Raw genomic sequence first — 27972 nt, forward strand, 5'->3', positions numbered from 1 at the left:
TCAAGGTCCCTAACATAAATGTATATGAAACTATTCACATAGAATGCACATGTGAAAATGAAAATTAAAATTAAAATAAATATGTCAAGAAAGATGAAATTCCTCTACAGTACACCAAGGGTAATTTCATGTGGATGCTGGATGTGGAAAAAGGGCTAGAAATAGAAGTAGAAGATGGAACCTATTAGGATGTAACATATATTTCAGAGAATGGGGCAGCGAGGGTTCCATACCCCTTGACAATACTTCTGCCACAGCACTCCACCCACATCTGTTCTATCTTGTGCAGTTGCACATGAGATTTCATTTGCAAAAAGATTCTGCTGAAGGAAAAACAAAAAACAAAAAAAATTGAACATCACTGACCTATTTACTATGCTTCATTTTATTCCTTAAACTTGATGCAAAACCACTTTAGAACTATGTAAAAATCCTTTGATTATCATGGATAAAGTTTTGAACTGGTTTCTATTAAAAAATTAGATTTGGAATAATATTCTTCTCTAGCTGCGTTTTCCAGACATATCCCAGTACACCAGAAATGCCCATCCATTTCCTGCATGGCCTTCACACCCCACTCCAAGACAATGACTGGGTCTGCTTTTCAGAGAAGATATTCATGCTCGTTAAGAGGACAACGGACCATAGACTTTGCTCCCTTAGCCAGAAGTGACTGGACCTGGGTCAATCACACTTTTTGCTCCTAGAAATCTGCAGTTGTGACTCATGACTTTTATGAGTTTCTGATTGCTTGAACAGAAAGATATATAAGGCTGCATCCATCATTTTTTGTCATAAACACAGAAATAGAGAAGCAGCATTGTAGCTAAAGACAGAAAAGAATGACACAGATAGGCAGACAAAAGCCGAAGTGAGTGACCATGAGACACTGGAGAGGCAGAGAAAGAAAACTTCATTCCTGACTTTTTAGTTCCTGGGTTCTGCTGCCTTATGAGACCCAGCCATAAAATGGGCTTCTGTTCCTTTCATCCAGAAATCTAAGGCATCCACCACTCTCCACAGTTCCTCCAGTTTCTTGGTGCCTTCATTGTCCCAGACTTTTCTTCCTCTTTTTTACTCTTGTAGAGTGAGTTTCAGACTCAGAAGTCTGTATATTACAAACAGGGTTTTACTAAAGGTAATAAGCCACATTTGCAGGTGTTAGCCCCTGTCTGCATAGCTGCAAGCAGCCCCAGCTCCTGAATCTCACCTTGGGAGGTGTCACAGGTGAGCTCATGCACAGTCTTGTCATCTTTCCCCACTCTGGTCCCTCTCAGGAAGACTGCTGCTTGTACAATCATTTAAGGGTAAGACTTCAAAGCTGTGGCCAGCACCACAGTCAACACCTAAGTAATGACACTAATGTCTGGGTCTATACTTGGGTCTACGGTTGCTGTCCAATTCCACTCCTCCCATTCTCTCTTAAAACCATTCCAATTAGACTTTTACCCCTATAATTGATGTTATCACACAGGCAACTTTGGGATACAAATGTAACATCTTTTCTAGCCTTTTAAACTCTGCTGATAAATCTTCCTTATAAGCCTAGAAATTTTTAAGGGTCTGTTTAAGCAGTGTTTGACATTTTGTTCCATTTATAAAATTAAATACATTCAAACATATTAAAGTGCATTCATAAATTCAATATACTCAATTTCCTTTTTAAATACTTCAATTATCTTCCTGGAAAAAAAGCTTTCCGAAGCATTTAAGTATTTTTTATATATTTAGTAAATTAAACATATAAAAAGGGTAATCTTAAGTTCTGTTAAATGTTCTAATACAACATATAAATTTAGAAATATTTATACATAAAACCACAAGTTGAAACTACTTAGTCAATTACACATTTTAATTTGAAGCTACCAGGTTATCATTTTAAAAGCTTGAGATCTGCTCATTTGAAGCAAACACAATGTTAATTATGAAGATTCTTCCTTAACACAGAGATATTAATGCTCTAAAATTTTGAGTCTTAAACACCTTTACACTCATTTTAAATCTTCTTGAGGTTGAAAAAATGCATACTTGGGACTTCCCTGGTGGCGCACTGGTTAAGAATCTGCCTGCCAATGCAGGGGACACGGGTTCGAGCCCTGGTCTGGGAAGATCCCACATGCCGCTGTGGGATCCCACATCCCACAGCAACTGGGTCCGTGAGCCATGGCCGCTGCGTCTGCACTCTAGAGCCCGCGAGCCACAATTACTGAGCCCACGAGCCACAACTACTGAAGCCCATGTGCCTAGGGTCCGTGCTCCGCAACAAGAGAAGCCACCGCAATGAGAAGCCCGTGCATTGCAAGGAAGAGTAGCCCCTGTTCACTGCAACTAGAGAAAGCCCACGCGCAGCAACGAAGACCCAACGCAGCCAAAAATAAATAAATAAATAAATAATTTTTTTAAAACTGCATACTTATTAAGGAAGACAATCACCATCCCAATTAACTGATATTACTTTAACCGAGATTTGATAAAAGAGTGAATAGCCAGATGGATGGATATGTGTGTGTGTCAAAGTGCCATTTCTGATGTTCATAATCCAGCAAATAATTGAGAGATATATTTACACATTGCTGCATTCCCTACAGTCCTCAATGGGCATAAGCTGCTGGAAAGAATGTCTCTCTTTCCCTCACTGCACATCGTATGTGCCCACATGTCTTGTAGTTACCCTACTTAATACATATCCTTTAGCTCTCTCTCCCTATAGCAAGCTCCATGGCACTACACTTGCCAAGTGAGAATGAATCTCTCCCTCCTCTGTGCTTCTGGAATATGTTGTTTATACTTCTCTTATACCAGCTAGCACATTCTGCTTCAAGCAATATATTTAGTTGAATTTATGTGTTAATCTCTCTGAACTATAAGTTCCTTAACAAAACAAAAAGAGCTTTTTCATGCTTAACTTTTATCCTAAAATGTGTCATGCAAAACGCATTCATTTTGGTCATAGCTTAGAAGAAACAAATAATTATTTGAATTGTAATGGTTCTATGTTAGTGTTTAATAAGCAAAAAAATAAAAACACTATGTTGATTCAAACTATTAATTAGAAATAAGGTACAGAAAGCTTGGATTATTGAAATGACAGTTATGAGATTTTCCATAGGCAAGGTGATCTCAAAAAGACAGGCAGCACGGTATGAGGCCAAAAGCAGAGTTACTAGATTGCCGGAGTATGAATCCTTACTCTTCCACTTACTAGCTGGGTGATCTGATTCATTAGCTAACCTCTTTGTGACTGTAGTCTACATACCACATACTCTGTTTCTTATTCCATAAGAGGAGCCTAATCAAAGTCCCATTCATAGGATGAGTATCAGGATTAGATGAGATAATACCTTCAGAGCATTTAGATGATTACCTGTCATACAAAAAAGAAACCACTGCATAGACTGTACCATAGATGGTGCCCTCTGTGGCACTGACAGGAAGTGTTCAATAAATGTTATTTATTATCTTTCTTTCTCTTTACTACAAAGTAAAAGAAATCTAAATTATGGAATACAAAAGAGAAATTGGGCAAAGAGAAATCTTATCCTAGAAAATAATATTCAAGTGCTCTTAACATTATTTGCCCGATAAGCTTCCCAAGAATCACAGCAATGAAACAGTAACGAAACAGGGTGAAAGACTTCACATTTCTACTACCCTAACAAATTAAGACTTCATAATACATAGCCGCAGGTTCTTTAAAGTTTATCGTTGGATAGATTAATGAGAAAGGTATTATTTTTCTAAAAACAAGATAAATACTGTAGTATGTTAATTGCTAACTTTTTAATTTAAAAAATAGATTGTTTATATCCCTTTTATCTATTTAGATTTTCCCAGAGGTATTTTTACTAGAAATACAAAGAGTCAGATTAAGTTAACTCTAAACAAACTTTAGGCAGTGATAAAGTTAAATGAGGTATTGATTGAGGACCATTAAGAATCAGTGAATCAAACATCAAATTAAACATATACCATTTGATTCATTTAAATTTCCTCTAAAATAATTATATTATCATTTTGTGTTTAACTTAATTGTGGAAGTTTGCAATATCCCATGTTACTCATGTCTTTAGGAAGTATAGATGCTCAAACTTCAAAGCTTATTTGAATTGTAAAGTTTTTATGATTCATGAGGCCACTATTCAATTGTCCTAACTATAGATCAAATAGCCAAAGTAAATAATCATCTTTGGTTACATAAAGTGTTGTTTTAGTGAAGGGGAGCAATTTAATTATGATGTATATCACAAAACATCACAAATTTTGCTTCAAATCTAAGTCTGGGTCATCATTCATTCAACACATATTTCCTTATAGTCTAATGATGATTATTACTTTTGTACCCACATTCTGTTCTTAATAATAACAGAAGCTGGCATTATTAATGAAGAACACATCTAAATGTGTATAACCTCTCATTAGAACAGAGACAAACAAGAAGTTCGAACAAGAATTCTGCCTTTGTCACTAACTCATAGAAGGACCTTAAGCTAATGACTAAATTCTCGAAGTCTTGGTTTCCTTATATGTGAAAGGAGAAACACACCACCTGCCTGTGATTGAGATAATTTAGTGCAATGCCTGCCCTTCCATATCACAGTAGCTAGCATAATACCTGAATTACCACTGCATTACCAGAAAGCTCCGGGAAGAAAGAACATATATACTATAGTTCTACAAATGAACAGGTAAGAAATACTTTCTCCTCTCTGGTCCAGTCACTAATATCTATGTAGTTAGAAGGAGATCAGAGATACTCAGGGGAACACCGGGTAGCCCTTTGATCTCTGCCTTTGCTGAATTCTAGCTTCTATCCTGGGATAGATACTAGTAACTGACTATCTTCCAGGTAACTCTGAAAGAGTAGAAACAACATGCATAGAATCTCAAAGTGGGAAGAGTTTCAAACAGAGAAACTGGGTAGCTCTCTGCACTGAGGTGGAAGACACTTAAACCGTCCTAGGCAGATGGCTGTCTATTCCTAGTTTTAAAGATCTCTAAGGATTGAATTTCCCTATATTCCTTGGTTACCTGTTTCAATGTTTAATCCCTTCTTCATAGTTATGTCCATCCTTATGATCAACTGAACTTTTTCTCTGGCTACAGTTTAAAACTATTTCCTTTTATTTGGTCTCCTGTGGAAGTAAAGAACATCTGTTCTGCATCTTCCATATAATAACCTTTCAAATACTTGAAGACAGTTAAATCACCCCTTAGTCTTCCCTTCTCCAAGTTAAACAGTCCTGATCGCACTGAGCCCTCTCTTAGGAGCTAGTCCCCGTTCCTTACATCACTTTTGCTGATCTTCGCTGGACCTTCTCCAGAGTCTCCATGTACTTTGCCAAATGCAAAGACCAAAATCGAACACAGCAATAATGCCAAATAAAGCAAAAGGATTACTTTTCACTTCTGTATCCCTCTCTTGATAAAACATTCCAAGTGGTGTGCTTGCCCTTTTTTCCAAAAATATATTGCTCTTTCTAATCCTCCTTGCTTTGTAATCATGTACGCTATCATCTTGTGGTACCTTCCTCCAAGGCTCTGATCAGATTTTGGGTGCTTCAAATAATTCCTCCCTGTCAGTAAGGACCAAATTTAGAAGTGCACAGCTTCAGCACATTTTTCTACCTTCTATCAAAGCTAAAATAGAAAAGCTGTGAAAACAAAATCAAAATTCACACAATCCATGAAATAACCATCAACATTTACATCTTGATGACATTTAAGAAATATGTTTTCTTCACATGTATGTAGAAATCCATTTTCTTCTAAGTTAAGAGGACATATTCTGACAGATTTTATAGGAGTAACATGTAAACAAGTAATAACAACACCAGAAACTAAAAGGTTAAAATTTACAGATGAATTTGTCAATAAATTTGTAAAACTGGTGAGGCCAGCACATTTTAAATCTGATTTGAGTTTCATAATTTTAATCTAGACTCTATCTTTTAATGATATACATTAAGCATTTTCAGACACATATTGCTTTAAATGTTTAAATGTATTTATCAAGGGATACATTTCAGAGGGTGTTAAGAATTGCCAGTAACTCTAATTTTTTATTTTGAACTATTATAAATAACTATATTTGAAACCAGCTAATAGTTCTCATGTTTTTTCTGTTTACCTTCATGAAGCTACCGAACTATGTACAAATTCTCACTTCACAAACATGTTAAGCCAGAATTATACAGTTCCCTAACACATATATTTATCAGTTGTTCATATTTTTAAGACATCACTTGACCACTTTATTGTTTAGGAATGCTAAAACTGAAAGACGTAAAAAGAAAAGCATTACAATGATTTGAAGAAAAACAGTAAAGGCAATGTTTTCATTTTAGAAATTAATTTTTTAAATAGGGAATTTTCTTCCCAATTTGTTCCATATTTTCAGAGCCTCTTCTGGGTGTCTGCCATTCTTAACTATTCTCTTAAACAGCAGCACACAATCTAAGTAATGTATGGAAGAGAGGACAATATGCATCTCTGTTTTGTGTGTGACAATGCAAATGTATAACTCACTCCATGACTCTTCATAACCTCACACCCAAATTAATTTCACATTCTGACTATCAAAAGACACCTTAAACTAAGGGAGAAGACAAATTACAGACTAGAAGGAACTACTTGAAGTATACAATCCTGAAACAAGTATAAATAAAATATTCCTGCAAGAAAATAAGAAAAGCTCAAAAGAGAAACCTATATGGCCGATAAACATATTGGTATTTTCAATTCAATTTCTTTCGTGATTAGGGAACACAAAACTACATTGAGAAGTCACTTTAAAAACATTCTAGTGGGCTTCCCTGGTGGCGCAGTGGTTGGGAGTCCGCCTGCCGATGCAGGGGACACGGGTTCATGCCCCGATCCGGGAAGATGCCACATGCCGCGGAGCGGCTGGGCCCGTGAGCCATGGCCGCCGAGCCTGCGCGTCCGGAGCCTGTGCTCCGCAACGGGAGAGGCCACAGCAGTGAGAGGCCCGCATACCGCAAAAAAAAAAAAAAAAAATTCTAGTGACAAAAATAAAACAAAATTCTGACCATACAAGTATTGGGTGGGATGGAGAGCCAAAAGATATTTTATTAATTGGTAGTAGGAAGGCAAATTGGCTCAACTACTTTGGAAGTAAAATTAAACATTCACATACTCTACAACTGATATATCCCAGTGTGTGGGATATGTCCAGGAGAAACATGCATTAGGAGATATGTTCACAACAGCAAGACCTATAAGCAACCCAAATTCCTATCAACAAGGATGTTTAAGACTCAGTGCTGATACCATCAACAGAATGTTATACAGAAGGCAAAAAATAAATAAAATATAGCAACACACAACAACATGAATTATTCTTAGTAATAAAATATTATGTGAAAAACTAAATCCCAAAAGAGGATATTTAGCAATACCATCCTTTGTAAAGTCAAAACAATTAAAATTAAAAATTTACTTTTTAGGAACACATATAGATATAAAATTATATTAAAAGGAAAGCAAGAAGATAGTGAATGCAGAATTCAGAATGTTGGTTAATTTGTGATAATAGAAATGAATCAAATTATTTAAAAAATGGGCTCAATCTTTCATACCTCTCCCTACAACTACCCCCTTTGCAATATCATTTTGCACCTTCTTCCATCAAGAGGCAGAGTCTGTTTTTCCATCCCGTGAGTCTGGACTGGCCCTGGGACTCGCTTTGGTGAATAAGATGGTATAGAAATGATAGTGTGCTGGTTCCAAGTCTGGGTCTCTCTCCCTTAGATCCCTGCCTCTGCCAGGAGAACATGCCCAGGACCCATGCTACTAACATTCTGGAAGCAAATATACAAGATCATTAAATAATGTGTGCTGAATATATCGACATCCCTATGCCTCTTTAAAATTATTCCTCTTGGGTCTTTCCTGTGTGTGATTTACCTTTTTTATTTTTCAGTTAAGACATGGCATACCCTGATGGGTAGGTACAATAAAAAATATCACAAATAATTCTGCAGTTTTTGATCAGCCAATTTAAAAAAAAGCATGTGAGCTGATAATAATTATTGTCAAGGCTAAATATAATAACTATATCCAGGATATAGTTAATACTTTTTCAGAAGCTGAAAAAAGACAAAAATGAAAAAAAAATAATATGCTCTTCAGAAAATGACAAAGGAAATTCTGACACATGCTACAACATGGATGAACCTTGCAGGACATGATGTTAAGTGAAATAAACAAGTCATAAAACAGAGAATACAGCATGATTCCACTTACATGAGGTATCTTAAGAGTAGTCAAATTCAGAGACAGAAAATAGGTTGCCAGGAGCTGGGGGGAAGGGGAAACATAGGGAGTTTTGTTTAACAGGTATAGAGTTTCAGTTTTGCAAGACCAAAAAGTTCTGGAGATTGGCTGCACAATAATGTGAATATACATTTCTGAATTGTACACTTTAAAATGGTTAGGATGGTAAATCTTATGTAATGTGTATTTATACCACAAATATAGAATTTATATTATATATATTATATATATTATATATTACATATAATTGTTACTTAACCATTGACTTGTTAATCATTGCCATTGATTCACAATCTAAATTAGGAGCAATTTGCCTAAGTACCTAATTGCACATAGACGTAAGTTTGGGGTTTTTTTTTTTTTTTTTGCAGTACGCGGGCCTCTCACTGTTGTGGCCTCTCCTGTTGCAGAGTACAGGCTCCGGACGGGCAGGCTCAGCGGCCATGGCTCACGGGCCCAGCCGCTCCGCGGCATGCGGAATCTTTCCAGACTGGGGCACAAACCCGTGTCCCCTGCATCAGTAGGTGGACTCCCAACCACCACACCACCAGGGAAGCCCAGATGTAAGTTTTTAAAAGATATATGGAGGTATAGGTTTTGGCAGTGTGATTTATTTTGATAATGTAGGTTCAAAGTGCGTGTGTTAAGTTTCTGAACTCGGGTGAAGCTCTTGGGTGCCATTTCTGGGACTCCATTGTCAATGCTGGATAAACATTAGTGTTGCAAATTGAATGACAAATCATTTTACTGCTACCTTGTCCATAATACATCCAGTACCTGGCACTCTCAAGTCCTGAATCAAAAAGTCATTTATTCAACTAGTAGTTGAGAACCTACTATCTATCAGGCACTAAGGCTGACTTTGGTGAGCCAGTGGTGAGCAAAAGAAAAACGCCTGTTCATACAGAGCTTACATGTTGCTGAGGAGAAAGACTGCATATATCAATCAATCAATACAAACAAAAACCTATGAAGTTTGTTTTTTTTAATTTATTTTTATTTATTTATTTTTGGCTGCATTGGATCTTCGTTGCTGCACTCAGGCTTTCCCTAGTTGCAGCGAGAGGGGGCTACTCTTCATTGCAGGGCGCAGGCTTCTCATTGCGGTGGCTTGCCTTGCTGCAGAGCATAGGCTCTAGGCACGCAGGCTTCAGTAGTTGTGGCACACGGGCTCAGTAGTTGTGGCTCGTGGGCTCTAGAGCGCAGGCTCAGTAGTTGTGGCGCACAGGCTGAGTTGCTCCGTGGCATGTGGGATCTTCCTGGACTACGGTTCGAACCCATGTCCCCTGCATTGGCAGGTGGATTCTTATCCACTGGGCCACCAGGGAAGTCCAACCTGTGAAGTTTTTGACCTCAGAGAAGAATAAAATAGAGCAATGTTGAAGCAAATGACTGTGGCCAGATAAGATTGACAGTCTGGGGATACCTCTATTGAGATATTGAGATACGGACTGTGATCTGAATAACATAAAGAAGCCGGCCACATAATGATCAATCAGGCAGAAGAGTTTTCCAAACAAAAAGAACAGCTAGTGCAGAGTCTATATCAGGAACAAGCTTCATGTTCACAAAAGAAACAAATCAAAACTGTCAGTTAATATTGAAATAAAAGAGGAAAAGGATTCAAAAGAGCAGGATCCTTTTAAACCTATGCGTAACAGCCTTGGACTCCACAAACAAGTTACTGCCTCTAGCCCCTTTTGCTTGAAGATTATTAACTTATTACAAGTAGAAACAATTCCTATTAAAAGGAAATGTTTTGTTGCACCTATGTAAACAAATTTTATTTATTTATTGCTGCAGGGTTTTCCAAAATTATTTAGATTTAGACTATTTTTCAATCATAGAAAAAAAAATTTAAGGAGTCCAAATTTATTCTTAGGCTGAGAAAGTCTGTTATCGCTGTCCAAATCCAGGTGCAAAAACATTTTTGCTAATGTTACAAATTCACTACTAAGAGAGAAAAGCTACCCAAACACACCTGCACCTTTTCAGAACTGATTTAATATTGTGTTAAAGTAAACATATTAAGGACATGAAGTTTAGTCATCAAAAAGCTCTACTGCCCAATTTGCTACTTAAAGTGAATTAAACAAGCTACTTGGATTCTGATAAAGATAAACCTTCGCATTTCGTGAATTCTGTTTCAAATCCAATATTATCAGGTGGTACTTGGTGCTTATAATTTCACTTTAGTATTACCTTGGTCATAAGACATACGTGATTAAGAATACACAGCGTAATGTACTGAATATAAGGGAGAGACTATGTACTGAGGATATGGCATTTAATGACATATTTCATTACATGGGGCAAGGAGTGTAGTAGTTAAGAATCCAGGCTCTAACACCAGACTGCTTGCGCTTCATCCTACATCTGCCTCTTAATGGTTGTTTAAACTTGTATATAAACTCTATGTACTGAGTTTTTCCACTGTAAAACGGAGATACTTATATCCACGAAGGTGGTTGTGAACATTAAATAAGTTAAAACACATAAAATGATCTATGGTGCCTGGCACATATCAGCAAATGATAGCTACAATACTACTAACTATTATTACTATATTATACACAAAATACACTCAGATCACTATACTGTCAAACTATTCACTGCCATGAAAGTTTGTTTTTAAATACATATATATGTATATATTCTTGTTCTATGATATATGGATATATCACTCAACATACAGATATAAAGAAAAAGATAATATATAAACTAAAGTCCAAAATTAAAAAGTCATAACAGGGCTTCCCTGGTGGCGCAGTGGTTGAGAGTCCGCCTGCCGATGCAGGGGACATGGGTTCGTGCCCCGGTCCGGGAAGATCCCACATGCCGCAGAGCGGCTGGGCCCGTAAGCCATGGCCGCTGAGCCTGCACGTCCAGAGCCTGTGCTCCGCAACGGGAGAGGCCACAACAGTGAGAGGCCCGCATACCGCAAAAAAAAAAAAAAAGTCATAACATTAGCCCAACAAATAGGGAAATTAAATTTTAATGTTAAAAATCTAGTAGCTTTATGATGATAATTTGTTTCAAAGATGTGCCATACAATCATTTAATGTTATGGCAAAAACAAACAAACAAAAAACCCCTCTGGTTTAAAAGAAAATCTATGTTTTCTAAAATGTATAAGTTGTGTCAAGTAAAGAAATTAGCTCACATCTGGAAATTATTTCAACATTTTAATTGAAAAAGATCACTTACAATCATCTTGATTGGGATAATTCTACTAGTAGGATTCTGTACACTGGAAAGAACTTAATGCTTACTACCTGTCTCTAAAATTAATACTGATGCTAATAAAATTCATAGTATAAAATTTTAGAAATCATTATCTGAATTCATATATATGAAATGTTTTATATATATATATATATATATAAACTATATATTTTATTTTCTCAATGGATGTTTGCAATTACCCTTGAAAATATGTTTGAGGAAAACAAGGGTGTTTACGAGGTACTGAACTGACTCATGAGAAACTGGAAGAAACTCTGTTTATCCTGCTCCTGACACCTCTCCTTATTATACATTGATTACTGGAAATGAATATCTCTAACTCTAAGTAGATGAAAGGACCATTGTAGTGAGGTTTTGCTATCCTTCTCAGATCAAATATATGGTTTGATGGTTATAAAGAATTTTCTCATCAAATAAAAACTAAAACAAAAAAGAAAAATAATTTGTCAACTAAGCAAACTAGTTAATCGAATATGCTAAAAAACTTGAGAGCAACATATAGCAATGTGGAAAATAGCTATTGTTCCATTTACTTATTTTCACTCAGTAGTGACTCTAAACACATTAAAAGAGAAAGGGAGAGGAAGAAAAGGGAAAGAGAGAATACGTGTGTGTGTGTTCTGTGTGTGTGTGTAGAACATAAGCATTTTTTAGGTTCTCCAGTTTCAATCTTAATACCATTCAATGTTAACCTATTATAATAAATACAGTAACCAGGGGTTAAAGGAATTAATAGATCGTTAACATAGTAAATTATTCAATGACTTGATAAAAAATGAACACTTTCATGGGCTTGAATTTAGTTTTAAAACTTCATTCAAATTAATAAAGATAGCAAAAAGCTACTTGCCACAGATTTACTTAAATCATTCCATTTCTTTTTTCAAATTTTTTACCTAATAACTTGTAATAATCAGGTTAAGACTCATTAAACTTCTCACTTAAGGCATGATACTTAGAAAATGTTTAAAAATCTCTAGTAATCAATTCTTAAACTAGAAAACCACTGTGGGCTCTGGCCTAGATTTAAATCTTCAGCTACATACCAACTGAAGGACTTTGGCCATGTTTCTTGATTTCTCTGTGCCCAATTTCATCATCCATGAAATGGTTTTAATAAGTAAATACTAAAAAAAGCATTTTAGTACTAAATATCTGAATGTTATTATGTGTTCAATAATGTCAGCTATTTTCATTATCAATTAAACAATCGAGGCAGAAAGTAAAAATGCCTCTAACTAGCTCCGTTAGCCAATGAGTTACCCAGGTAGTAGATCTTGATTTCTTAATGACAGAATCAAGCCCCTGTCTTCAAATAAACATTTTCTGCCGAAGTCTTATCATTCTACTCATCCCTGTTCCCCTGGTACAGTTAAAACCAAAAAGTATTCTATTTATCCTTCATCCCTCAGATACCACTGATTTTCTGCTGGGGTTTTTGTCCATTCCAAGCACAGGTCCCTTGCCTGGACTATGGATTTAGAAACAGCTGGGGACTGCCTTGTTCCTTAGTTCCATGAGGACCAGACCTATGTTAATTAAGTGTGTTTTTAAAAAATCCTTAGACTCTTAAAATGGGGCTTATAAAAGATTGATTTAACCCCAGAGGGGAGAGGTAGGGGAATGAAATAGGGAGATGGTTAGAAGGTAAAGCCCTGAAGAGAAGAGTTAGTTTGTTAAGGTGATACCAAATAAAGTGATTAACAGGTAATATTGGTAGAAAAATCCAAGAGACAATCCAGATAAGTTGCTATTATCTGAGTCCAAAAATGAATAAGAAACCTGACCAACTTAAGTTTATACCAGGAATGCAAGGATAGTTCAGTATTAGAAAAACCTTAAGTATCTTTCTCCACTTTAATAAAGGGGAAAAAAAACCCATATGATCGTCTATCTCAGTAAACTGAATATAGAAGGGAAATTTCCAGGTCAAACACATACAAACACACGCATGTGTACACACACACACACGTGCACGGACACACACACACACACACATACACCACTATAAACAGGGAAATAGTAGACACCATCCCTTTAAAATCAGGAACAATATAAGAAAGCCCACTATCAACATTCCCATTGACCCATGTACTTGAGTGCCTCACAAGGACAATTAAAAAAAGAAAAACAAATTAAGCGAAATAATTGGAAGAAACAATATGATATCATTATTTGCAAATGATAGGAATACCTACATTGAAATCCCACTGCCCCAAATAAACTACTAACAAATTATAAGAAATATAGTATATATAGTGCAATTCATATTTCTGCAAAAATTTAAACATGATTTTTCTAGAAAGCATACATTTAAATGTATGAAAAGAAGAAAGCGAGGGAAATAAATTAAATATTCTAGGGTAGGTATATTAGGAGGAAGAGAAGTGCAATGAAAAATGGGGGATAAAGAAGGAAAACATTAAAATTTTTTCATTAAAGAGGAGCCTAGTAAGGACTCATGGAAATAGCATGCAATGGAAAGAAGAGCACAATCAGATAAACTCTGTGTTCTGAGGTCCTTAAATTAAAAAAGGACTGGGAAGCATGACATCAGCTTTGCTTTCTGAAACAAATACCTTCAATGTTCTTGGTATTCTTTTTAAATTTTTATTGAAATATAGTTGATTTACAATGTTGTGTAAGTTTCAGGTGTACAGCAAAGTCATTCAGATATATATATATGAATATATAATTTTTTTTTACATTCTCTTCCATTATAGGTCATTACAAGATATTGAGTATAGTTTCCTGTGCTATACCGTAGGTCCTTGTTGGTTATCTATTTTATATATAGTAGTGTGTATATGTTAATCCCAAACTCCTAATTTACCTCTCCCCCACCTTTGGCAACCATCAGTTTGTTATCTATGTCTGTGAGTTTATTTCTGTTTTGTAAATAAGTTCATTTGCGTCTTTTTTTTAGATTCCACAAAAATATAAGTGATATCATATGATATTTCTCTTTCTCTGTCTGACTTACTTCACTCAGTATGACAATCTCTAGGTCTATCCATGTTGCTACAAATGGCTTTATTCCATTGTTTTTTTATGGCTGAGTAATATTCCACTGTGTGTGTGTGTGTGTATATATATATAAAATATATATAGATATATTATATATATATATATATATATATATATATATATATATATATATATATATATATATACCACATCTTCTTTATCCATTCATCTGTCAACAGACATTTAGGTTGCTTCAATGTCTTGGCTATTGTAAATAGTGCTGCTATAAACATTGGGGTATATGTATCTTTTCGAATGATGTTTTTCTCTGGATATATGCCCAGGAGTGGAACTGCAAGATTATATGGTAGCTCTATTTTCAGTTTTTTAAGGAACCTCCATACTTTTCTCCATAGTGGCTGTACCAATTTACATTCCCACCAACAACGTAGGAGGGTTTCTTTTTCCCCACACCCTCTTCAGCACTTATTATTTGTAGACTTTTTGATGTTGGCCATTCTGACCAGTGTGAGGTGATACCTCATTGTAGTTCTGATTTGCATTTCTCTAATAATTAGTGATCTTTTCATGTGCCTCCTGGTCATCTGTATGTCTTCTTTGGATAAATGTCTTTTTAGATCTTCTTCCCATGTTTTGATTGGGTTGTTTGGTTTTGATATTGAGCTGTATGAGCTGTTTGTATATTTTGGAGATTAATCCCTTGTCAGTCACAGTGTTTGCAAATATTTTCTCCCACTCTGTAGGCTGGCTTTTTTTTGTTTGTTTATGATTTCCTTTGCTGTGCAAAAGCTTTTAAGTTTAGTTAGGGCCAGTTTGTTTATTTTTGTTTTTCTTTCCATTACTCTAGGAGACAAATCCAAAAAGATATTGCTGTGATTTATGTCAAAGGGTGTTCTGCCTATGTTTTCCTCTAAGAATTTTATAGTATTCAGTCTTACAGTTAGGTCTTTAATCCATTTTGAGTTTTTTTGTGTGTATGGTGTTAGAAAATGTTCTAATTTCATTATTTTACATGTAGCTGTCCAGTTTTCCCAGCATACTTATTGAAGAGACTGTTTTTTCTTCATTGCCTCCTTTGTCATAGATTAATTGACCATAGGTGCGTGGGTTTATCTCTGGGCTTTTGACCCTGTTCCATTGATCTATATTTCTGTTTTTGTGCCAGTACCATACTATTTTTATTACTGTAGCAATGTAGTATAGTCTGAAGTCAGGGAGCCTGATTCCTCCAGCTCTGTTTTGGTTTTTTTTCCTCAAGATTGCTTTAGCTATTTGGGGTCTTTTGTGTTTCTACACAAATTTAAAAATTTTTGGTTCTAGTTTTGTGAAAAATGCTATTGACTGTTTGATAGGGATTGTGCTGAATCTCTAGATTGCCTTGGGTAGTATAATCACTTTGACAATACTGATTCTTCCAATCCAAGAACATGGTGTATCTTTCTATTTTTTTGTATCATCTTTGATGTCTTTCATTAGCATCTTATAGTTTCAGAGGACAGGTCTTTTGCCTCCTGAGGTAGGTTTATTCCTAGGTATTTTATTCTTTTTGATGCAATGGTAAATAGGATTGTTTCCTTAATTTCTCTTTCTGAACTTTTATTGCTAGTGTATAGAAATGCAACAGATTTCTGTATATTAATTTTGCATCCTGCAATTTTACTGAATTCATTGATGAGCTCTAGTAGTTTTCTGGTAGAGTCTTTAGGATTTTCTATGTATAGTATCACGTCATCTGCAAACAGTGACAGTTTTACTTCCTCTTCTTTTCCAATTTGGACTCCTTTTATTTCTTTTTCTTCTCTGATTGCTGTGGCTAAGACTCCCAAAACTATGCTGAATAAAAGTGGAGAGAGAGTAGACAACCATGTCTTGTTCATAATCTTAGAGGAAATGCTTTCAGCTTTTCACTATTAAGTATGATGTTAGCTGTGAGCTTGTCATATATGGCCTTTACCATGTTGAGGTAGGTTCCCTCTATGCCCACTTTCTGGAGAGTTTTTATCATAAATGGATGTTGAATTTTATCAGAAGCTTTTTCTGCATCTATTGAGATGATCATGTGGCTTTCATTCTTCAGTTTGTTAATGTGGTGTATCACACTGATTGATTTGCAGATATTGAACAATCATCACTTCTCTGAGGACAAAGAAATGCCAAGAAGAATCCTAACAAACAGGCCTTGCTAAGTTTCCCCCAGTTTACTATAATTACCTCATACTCCTTAACTTGTTATATTCCTTGATAACTGTCCACTTTTCATCAAACCTAGTATAAAATACTCAGGTCTGTTTCTTTAGGTCTTTATTTCCTCTTGAAGGATCCTGTATCATGTAAAACTTATATTAAATAAATTTTTATCCTTTTCTCCTGCTAATGTGTTTGTGAATTCAATTTTCAGATGCATCCAGGGACCCTAAATGGGTCGAAGAAATTTTTCCCTTCCCTACAGCTCTCAGAACCAGGAATATCTACACTTTTTGTCAATGGTTTTGTTGCTCCAGGTCGACATAATGAATTATGTAATGTAAATATTTACCTCTTTGCATTATCTTCCCAAATCTGGCATACATTTTGGGCACTAAGCTCAACCTCAGCTTCACTGCATTTCTTCCACCTTTACTTTTTCTTCTCTACCTTTTAAAGTCTTGTTGCTATGAGATATTCCTATTTCCCTTGTAAACTCATATTCATACCTCATATTCTTTTATAGAGATGCATATTTAGATGCTGATAGAAAGAGGAAGGAATGGAATGAGGAAGGGACAGGAGGAAAGAGACATTTTGAAAGCTGTTTCACAGATGTATGCTCAGGCAGCATGGTATTAGAGAATGAAGAAAGTTGAGATTGAGCAATCAGGTAAGACATCGCAATAAAAGTCAATCTGAAGAAAAATTGGATTAGCAACGTGTAAGTAGAGTGAAAAATGTATGAACGTAGGAGCAAATGTGAACAAAGGAGTCAACAGAAATCCACTGTTAATTGCCTTTTAGAATTGCTCACAAGTAGACTTTGAAGATATTGTAAAATATAACGCCTATAGAGTTTTTTAAAAAATGGTATTACTGGCATTAAAAAATGGAATTTTTTTATGGGGAGTGGATCTGTAAGGGAACAATAATGAGACTTTATTTTACTATTTTGGTATTGGTTTGACAACACAGTATTAAAACAAACATGGAGTTAAAAACCCAAGAAAGAAATCAGGATTGGAGATCTGACACAGGAAAACTGGAAACGTAAAAGTGGTTGATATATGAAAATAGTGGAGTATTAAAAAGGGTGAAAAAAAACAAAGAACTGTCCTTTGGGAGAGATCCAAATTAGTGAGAAGGAAGAAGATACAGCAAAGATAGTGGACAACAGCAAATAGAAGAAAATGGGAGGTTAAAGGTAATAAAATTCAAAGGGAACATTTCAAGAAATGGATAATTCCAAATTGCTGTTAAAGGCATCAGTAGACATCAACCAAGCAAAGTGAATCTGAGAAGAAATCCTTGAATTTGCCTACAAAGGGACTATGAATGAGTATTGAATGAATCAACACAATTTAAATCAAGAGCTAAATTAAGAACACAAAAGAAACAAATCTAAATAATATTCTGAAGAAAAGGACTATAACGTTTTTAAACATGTGAATTTCATTTGCTTTTGATTAATCATTAGCTGAACTGTTATCAATATTGGATTTTGTCTACATAGTTTTCTCTGTGACTATTTTTAGATTTATTTTAAGCTCAAATAGGCTAAGATCTATAAATGTGGCAATGTTAACAACTTGCCAAATACAAAAATAATCAATTCATCTAAGCAATGGGTCCATTTACTCTCTGAGGCAGAATTAATTGCACTTATGAGCACGTTCATATAAGTACTCAACTAAAGAATAATATGGATACACCTGTAGACAGACAGACAGATAGATAGATAGATACAGATAATATGATGTTCCTTGGAAATATCAACACCATCTGTAATTGCTTGCTTGTTGGACAGAAAGGGAGGGAGGGAGAGAGAAAGAGAAGGAAAAAAAGGGTGAAAGAGAGGCAGAGGGAAGGAGGGAGGAAAGGAGGAAAAATTCAGTGTGTAATCTCAGTAATGTTACAATATCCAACTAGTTGAGAGTGAGCATTTACCAGTACCATATATTGCAGACTCAGAAGTGGAGCTAAACCTCAAGAATCCAGGGACTTGTAATTATTATAAAGACCAACAAGCTCAGAGTCAAGGACCCTAACCTTGAAAGTCATGAAGTTGGTTTATTGAACACAACATCCCTTGAGGCAAAATAGATAGGTGGTCAACAAAGGTACTACTCAATCTGTATCACAACAAGAAATCAAAGTTAATTATCTGAGGTTGAAGGCAGCCATCACAATAGAAAGTCAGGATGTGTTGCCCAGTATCTCTACCTGATCCAGTTCTCAGACTAGGAACCTGCTGACTAAAGAAGTTACCCTGTGCTAGAGGAATAGACCTGTAACACTATATCAATTATCCATTGCAATGATTCCCTCTGTTCTTCCCCCAAGGGATCTTTAACCATTTACTTAAATGAGTAGATACTAAGGAAAGGAGAATAGCCAGATAGTTGATAGAGTATTGGGTGCAGGGTCATAGCTGAGATTGGTATCTGGAGATCCAAAGCAACACCATGGTCCCACTATTAGAGTGAAGGCATAGGAGGGTAGGATAACACATGGAATCCTGGCCAAGGGTTGGTTTATAATAGGTCCACTGTGTCCATGGATCCACCCACGGATCGTTGATCCAAATATCTGCAATGATCTTATTCCCAAATCAGGTCACATGCTAGGGTACTGGCCATTAGGATTTCAACATACCTTTGCTGGAGAACACATTTCAACCCATAAAATTCAAGGATGGCCTTAAATTACAGTAGGGAAGAAAAACTTTCCCAAATGGGCAGAACTTCGGGTGACACATCTGATCACCCACTTTGTGTAGAAGGATAAGGAAAAAGAAATGTCCCAAAGATTAGAAGAGACTCATAAGCAATGGTGAATGGACTGGCTGGCTGAGCAGGAAACTGTGAAGCAAAAAGGTGGAGACTAGGAATGTCTGAGTCACGTGGATGGACATAGGGGAATGAGTACAAGTGTGAAGATTTTTATAACACCCACCAAAAATGATGCACTAAACAACCCAAACAGACAAAAGGGCTCAGCCAGTCGATGTCAGCCAGCCTTGTCAGCAGTCTTCTCAATAATAGCATGATGGACACATGAACAATGTAGAGCAGATGAAGGTTATCCAAGGACCCAACAGAATAGACTCCCACTTACCAAGGCCAGTCTAGCTACTTCTACTTCTCCATGTCCAATTTGCCAGCAACAGAGACCAATGTTGAGCCCCTGGTAGGTCATTATTCCTCAAGGAGAACAATGGACTCAATCTGACTACACTGGGTCCTTTTTATAAACCAAGAAGGGACAACAGTTCATTCCCACAGGAATATCTACCTATTCCAGATATGAGTGTGCCTTTTCTGCCTCCTTGGTCTTAGTTGGTCCCACTATCTGGGTACTTACAAAATGCCTGATCCACAGGCATGGAATACAACACAGCATAGCATCCCAACCAGGGAACCCGCTATACAACAAAAAAGGTGTGGGAGAGAGCTCATGACCATGGGATCTTCCGGCCATATCACACAGTGCCCCATCAGAAGCTGTCAGCCTGAAAGTGTTGGAATGGTCCACTTAAGGCACAGCTGAATCACCAGCTTAGAGGCAATATTGTTCAAGGATAGGGCGCCATCTTTTAGAACACTCTCACCAGGGAAAACAGCAAGTGTCTCACTGAACTACAAACTATGGCTGCCACGTGAGCACTTTGAGCGTCTTGTACCCAGGGAACAGCAGGCAAGACAGAGAGACACTATCTTGTGAAGAGCAATTGCTGCTGATCAGCAAGAGAGATAGGACTGTTGTTACAGAATGGGGGTAGAGAGTAACAAGTGACAAACTCGAGCGGCCCACCTAGCTACCTCTTGGTACTCCCTTATAGAGTTTTAAATGAGAATGAGAAATGCAACAACCCCAGCCTAAGGACAGTAGGATTACCAGGGCCTCCGCCATCTTATGATTGAGACTCAGAGAGGTGACAGCTGAAGGCAGAGGATTTAGGATGGTTAATGGAAGAAGGAGATGATGAGAACCACCTCTGGCCTCCAGACCAACAGCAGTGTTGGGGACTAACTTTCCTCTTCTGAGTATCCTGCCCAGGAGAAAGGCCCTTGGTGCTCTGGAAGAACTGCTCCCTGCATGCACAAAATGGATCTGTATGTCACAAGGGGCGAACTGTGGCAGGCATATGGACACATCACTCAGATACCCCTTGGAGAAAGGCCTCTCTGCCTGGCTGTGAGGAGTTGCTGAGCTGACAGCCTCCAGCTGTGAACATTTCCAGGGTCTGCCTCAGTTTCAAGCTGAGATCACACTTTTGGGGGCAGCCCTCAGGCAATGACTGGGCACAGAAGTGGTACCAGGGCCTGAACATTTCACCCAATGTGGGACTTCTTTAATGGACAGCCTTTACCCTGGAGCTTTCCACTGTGCTGGGAGAGTCTCTGAAACTTTGGCATCAAGATTCTGACCCTGCTTAGTCCTGTTTCCTCACTTTTCCTTTCACAGGTGTTACGTCCCCATCAAACCTTCTGCACTCTTAACCCTCACTGTCTGCTTCCTGGAGCAGCTAGTCTGTGACAAGCCACAACTCCATATTTTTTGTTTAAGAGCTATAAAATGTATCAGAATAACTTTTAAAACATAAAATATTTGAAACAAACCAAAAAGTTGAAACCATTTCACAGAAGCCAGATTTTATCTAGCAGAACATTTTAAACTTACAGAAATTCATTTAATTCACTAGCATATGGTATTCACTTTTGATCATAAAGTGAATGGAGTAAAGTCATTTTACATGAAACAAATTTTGGCCTTTTATCCAACTTCATCTTCATAAAATTAAAAGAGCATGTTATCAATTAATAGATACTTCCACCTCCTATTTTTAAAAACAAATTGAAGAAGAATACTCCAATCACACCAGAAATAGTTGACAGTTGATAAACTGACTAGATTGGCTAGAATAAAAAAGGCTGGGGACTTGTCCAACTTTTAAAATTTAGTCCCAGATGTACCAGAGGATAAAAGGACACAAGAGCCTTCTCCTTAATCACCACAGATACCCTCTTCATTTCAGCAAAAAGGATCACAGGGATCCCTATATATTCAGCATCTGAGACTCCTGTCAAGCTCACTTTACAAGAATTCCCAAAGGCTCATCACAAAGTCTCTTGAGAAGATAGCAACAACCAAGCAGTATAATTATCAGTTCCATCAGGGCTGCCATTTATTCCATCTATGTTTCAGATTCTGTGTTTCAGTAAAATAAGGTCATTATCTCAGAAGCAGTTTTAAGAAGTGCTAATTCATCTCCTACAAAGATAAGCTGACCCAAAGTGAAGAGGCCAATGGTCTTACAAGCTCATCCAGGAAAGTGTTCCACCTGAGAGATGACTCAGTTACAACTACTAACTAGATCCCAAGAACCCAATATTCAACTTCTGTGCAGTCAAAGTCTATCTCTCCATCACCCATAGAAATCAACTGAACTTCTCACTACAAACAGAAATTCTCCAGGACTTATGATAGGAGCTACCTCAGTAACCACCAGCTAAACTTATCCCATCCCTTCTTTCCAAACTTTATAGTCTCTGCCTTGTGGCTACTAAACCCAGCTGGCATGAATCTCAGGGTAAGAGAGATGAGAGATGCTGTTTACATGATAGTGAAGCAGAGATGGCTTTGAAGCAAAGCTTGAAGAAGCTAGGAGAATGCAGAGCCCACCTACCACCACCATTGCCACCACCACCAATCCAGTACATGTGGAAATGAGTGGCCTCTAGCTGGCACAACTTTAGGGGGGAAAAAAGTCTTAGCAAGGGAATAGGCACAAGTTAAAACAAAGAGGTAGAGAGAATGATTTGTGAAGAAGAAAAATTTATCATAGAATTGAGGCAAAGTAAATGTGTCCATCTTCATACCCTTGTTTGCCTGCTTGGCTCCTACTTACCCTTTAAAGGTAAATTTAGCAGTCATGCCTTAAGAATAGCCTTCCCTGTTCTCCACATCCTTCAAATCTTGACTTAGTATTACTTTAGGGTGTTGCCACAACACCTATGACAGCCTATGTTATCTTCCGTTGTAACTGCCTTTTTTAATTGAGATATAATTCACATACCATAAAATTCAAACTTTTAAGGTATACAATTCAATGGCTCTTAGTATAGTCACAAAGTTGTGCAGTCATCACCCATATCTAATTCCAGAACATTCTATCACCTCAGAAGGAATCTCCATACCCATCAGCAATCATTCTTCTTTCACTCTTCCTTCCAGCCCTTGGCCACCACAAATCTACTTTCTGTCCCTATGGATTTACCTATTCCGAATATTTTATATAAATGGGACTATACAATTTACAATCTTTTTGTCTGCCTTCTTTTGCTAAGCCTAATGTTTTCAAGGTTTACCCATGTTGTAGCAGGTAAGAGTACTTCACTCCTTTTTATGACTAAATAATATTCCATTTTATCTATGTACCACATTTTTTAATCCATTCATCAGTTGGTGGACATTTGGGTTGTTGCTTCTTTATGGCTACTATGAATAACGTTGCTAGGAACACTGGTTTTTAAGTGGACCTCTGTTTTCAATTCCCTTGGATATACATCTAAGAGTAGAATTATTGGGTCATACGGTAACTCTATGTTTAACTATTTGAAGAATTGCCAAACTATTTTCCATTGTGTACTCCCACCAGCAATGTAACTGTCTTTCATTTATCTAACCCTCAAATTTCTTGAGGTCAGGGACTAAGTCTTATGTTCTATTGTATCCCCAGCACCTAGCATAGTGCCTAATGGAGTATGGTTGTCTATGAGTATTTGTGAAGTGAATGACTAAATAAAGGGTCAAAATAATTTTTTTCACTTTATGACTTCTTCTGGCAAAATACTTATCAAAATACCCCCTCCCAATATCTTTAACCAGACCCTTTTTATCTATGAAACTATTCTAAGTAAGTGACATACTCTTAGGTGCCAGCACTTCTTGAAACGGGTGCTCTATGATTGCTAGTGCAGAGGATTGTGATCTGCTTGGGGCTGCTCACCCACACATTAGAGAATTTAAGATAATCTGATAGTAGAATCACGTGTTTCCAAGTTGGTACCAGTTGGCGGGCAGTCACATGTTCATGCATATTTTCAAAGTGATCCTCAAGCAAATATAGGCACAGGACATATTTGGTGTCCACACTCTGCTGGCCCTGCTGCCAATAACACTACAATGGACCTGGCAGGGAAGGAAAGAGGAAACATATGGGGCCCATCCCACTACAAAGGCAGATGAGAAGATGCGCAGATGAAAAGGCTTTCCGATTCTAGCAGCTCTGTGTGGGGATTAGTCTCCCAAGACTGGCACTTAAGTAGTCTGATGACTTCCAGCTCTGGCCAGTTAAAGAGACTATCGATAGAATAAATACTCATTTTGAGCCAAACACAAAATGAACATGTACATGGATAGAATTTATACTGTAAACATGACCAACTCCTCTTGATATAAAATAGGATACATCTCTAATAAAATATGAATATACATTAATTCCTTATAAAATCTCACAAAAATCTCTACACTTCTGCTCCTGACTGATAAACATTTATTGATTAAAAACAGAAAGAGAAGACTCCCCTGATGTTTTATATGACATATCACATGTACACATATATTTTGCATCATTTCAATTTTCTACAAATAGAAGCCAAGTATACTTGTGTTGCATAAACTAGTGAAGTTTTATATAAATTTACCTTTGGTAAGAAGAATGGCCCCTTCAAAGATCCCCATGCCTAATCCTATTAGTATGTTACAGTACATGACACAAGGGACTTTGCAGATGTAATGAAGGTTATAGACATTAAAATAGGGAGATTATCCTAGATTATCTAGATGGACCCAGTGTGATCACATGAGCCCTCAGAAGGAGAGATTTTTCTGTGGCTGGAGTCAGGGAAGACTTGCATAAGGAGAAGTCAGAGAGATTTAAAGGTTGGCAGGATCTTGACCCATTCTTGCTGGCGGGCAGCCACATGGAAAGCATGAGAAGGAATGTGGGCAGCCTACAGGAGCAAAGAGGAGTCCCCAGATTGACGGGTGACAGGGAAATGAGACCTCAGTCCTATAATCACTAGGAAATGAATCTGGCCTGAATGAGGGTGGAAGCAGACTCATCCACAGAGCGTCCAGAAAAGAACTCAGTCCAGCCAACACCAAGATTTTAACTTTGTGATATATGTAGCAGGGAATCCAGCTGAGCCACTGTACTCTGATTTCTGACCTACAGAACTATGAATAAATACGTTTGTGTCGTGTTCAGCGACTACATTTGTGGTAATGTGTTATGACAGCAATAGAAAACTAGTATATTACTGAATGTTACTGTATTAAATGACAATATTCTAGGGTTCTGAAATACAAGAATCACTAGAACAATCAATTAAAATTGCACATTCCCAGAACCAATTCACATTCCACTACCAAATGTTATTTTTATAATAAATACATGGGAGACTTCTACTCATAATTACTGGGTATTTTTTTAAATGTTATCTAAGAATAATATACCAATTTCTAAGTAATTTTTCTCACCAACATTTAAAACTTTAGCATTCATTTTTTAAAAGTAAATAGATAATTACTTTGTCAAGTCTTTTTCAGATTGTCTTAGTTTGATACGGTTCACTTTAGGTGTACATCTCTTTCCTAACATACTTTATTAGATTCATATTTTATATAACCACATATGAGTCATATTAACAAAAGCCAGTGATCGTTTAAATAGAGTTCAATGAATCAATGTCTACAAAAATGTGAGAACATAAATGAAGCCAAAGATTTACAGGCCTCGAAAGTACAAAGAACTCTAAGGCAAAGGTCACTCATACTTTTAGTATATAAATGTGTAAAGCCAATAATACTGAGCTATGCGTAAACAGGACTTTATTGGTATGATGGCCATATTTTGGTATTTATATTTTTAAATTTGTAGCTCCCAGTTTCATGTGGCTTTATCGCAATATCACAGTTCCTCCAGTTCCTGATCTGCAGAACAAACGCTTGGAATATTCCAAGTTCTACCTGCTCCAACCAATGTTTCTAAATTAAAACACTGCCAACAAAATTGGATTTTTCCAGAGACTCTACAATATAATATAAAATCCATTTGGAACATGGACACTTACTTTTTCTGAGTTCTTTCAGCCAACCTTGCAATCTCTATAGCTGCCTTCCTTGCTTCAAAATCTTCCCTTTTCACCACCTCTCCAGTCCCGCGGTAGCCTAGCTCCACCAACTGGCGGGCCAGGCCTTCATCCTAAAAAGAAAATCAATTGTTACATTTGTGGATTAATGAGACATCTTATTTTATCCAATGTATACTGAATAATTGTTTTAAATGAAAAATCAAATGGAATATTTAAATATGAGACAAGATCTATTAGATTGAAAAGTTAGAATTCTTTCTAACAATAGTTTTATAAACATCTGATTTGTCATCCCTTTCCCAAAGATGTAAGATGAAAAAAAAATAATAATAACATCAAGCACTAAATTTTCTCTAAGGGATTGCAGGACAAAAGTCTGTAATGTTTTTAATCAATTTATGAGAACAGCTGTAGGTAATAAAGTATCTTTAAAACAATAAAACTATAGACAATAGTATTTATACAAGAAAGACTTTTTAAAAACCAACTGCACAAAAAGAAAATTGGGTTGCTTTCAGCAAGTTCAACATTTCAGAGACTTACTTCCTTGAAGTCAATTAACTGATGACACAGAGCATTATAACTTCAAATACAAAACAAAGGGCAGATGAATTTCCTATTTGAGTAGAAAGATATTGTTTCCATGTAATGTTGGTACCAATAAAAGCAGAGAAGTAGAAACCCAAGAAGATGACAAGAAGCTTCAAACTGAAAAAAAAAAAATTTCCCCACAGTCCTTTAGACCTTTTATATTTCAGTTACTTTAAGAACTGTCACACACATTTTTGTCACTGCATAGCATATTCAAAAAAGAACAGCATTTCCCCAAAACTTGAATAGGTGACATTTTACTTGAAGTTACTAATATAAAGGCTTATGTATTACATAAAAATATGTATATTAACATATTACATTATCCTTACATTAAACATGAAATGTCTGAAATATAGAGAAAACAGCATATATTTTATTGTTACAGACCCTTACTTACTACATCACTGCTGAATGCAAGAACTGTCTAACAGAATTAAATAAGAAAACTTAAGATTCGTGGTTAATAATCTATACAACCCATGGTGGCTATTTTAAAGTTCCAACTATTCTAACAAAAAAAAATTAGACACCATCAACCTAGAAAACTTTGCTACTTTGCTTTGCTAAACACTAAAAGCAAATTGCTGAACTCTGTGTAGCAATATGGATACATTTGCCAAGTTAAGGCAAAGCACCAGGCTTTGCACAAGGGCGCTTTGCCTTCTTTCTGACTTGTTCCCCTGCTCACTATACTTGCTATCCCAGGTTGCTTTAGTGCGAACAACAAAACTGAGCAAATGCCTCCACCTAGTGGAGTTAATATTTAAATGAAAAAGCGATGCAGATTTCGGGTTTGATTTACAAAAGTGGAATGATTTTCTTAAATACATTACTTAAAGTGAGCTTACGGGAAGAACTCGCAGTGAGCTCTGCTGAGACTGTGGGGTTCTTCTAGTGGAATATAAGTTGCTTGTGGTCAACAGAGTATTTTACATAATAAAGGCCATTAAAAATTTCCTGTACTAACTTTGTATATGGAATGAATTATGCATTCCTGTGTGCCTTACCTGAGCCACACAGAATCATTTGGATAGTTCTGCACTCACTGACACTCATGTATATTGCAACAAATGACAAGATCAGGTACAAAGTTGAAGCTGTTGCCCCACTTAACCATTACCATGTTTTAACTGGTGGAATTACAAGCCATCTCTCTACTGTAAATGGTCAATAATCTTTAAAGAATTATCTTTAAAGAAACTGAGAAATAAAATACTTTTATTTATTCACGTATTTAGCATTTCTGGTGATTTTCATTCCTTTGTGGAGACCTAAGTTTCCTACTAATATATGATTTTCCTTCTACCTAAAAAACTTTAACAATTCTTATAGTAAAGGTCTGCTAACAACAAAAGTATTGTGGCTTCTGTTTTACTGAAAAAAATATTGATTTCACCTTAATTTTTTCTTCCAGTTTTATTGAGATATAATTGACTTATAGACATCACGAAATGATTACCTTAGTAAGTTTAGTGAACGTCTATCATCTCATATACATACAAAA

At 36.5% G+C, this 27972-nt stretch overlaps 1 protein-coding gene across 2 annotated transcripts in view; it reads right to left on the reverse strand.

Moving 5' to 3' along the window:
- CFAP299 (cilia and flagella associated protein 299) overlaps window positions 1–27972 on the reverse strand; it is a gene marked incomplete at both ends in the record, with an annotated part of 629105 nt that overhangs the window by 585018 nt on the left and 16115 nt on the right. For both annotated transcript variants that reach the window (XM_082653737.1, XM_082653736.1), the window contains one exon: window positions 25854–25984. In XM_082653737.1, coding sequence (XP_082509863.1) covers window positions 25854–25984 — 131 coding nt within the window. The remainder of the gene's footprint in view (window positions 1–25853; window positions 25985–27972) is intronic.

Source organism: Grampus griseus, assembly GCF_964374135.1.
Source record: "Grampus griseus genome assembly, chromosome: 4".
In the NCBI taxonomy this organism is placed as follows: domain Eukaryota; kingdom Metazoa; phylum Chordata; class Mammalia; order Artiodactyla; family Delphinidae; genus Grampus; species Grampus griseus.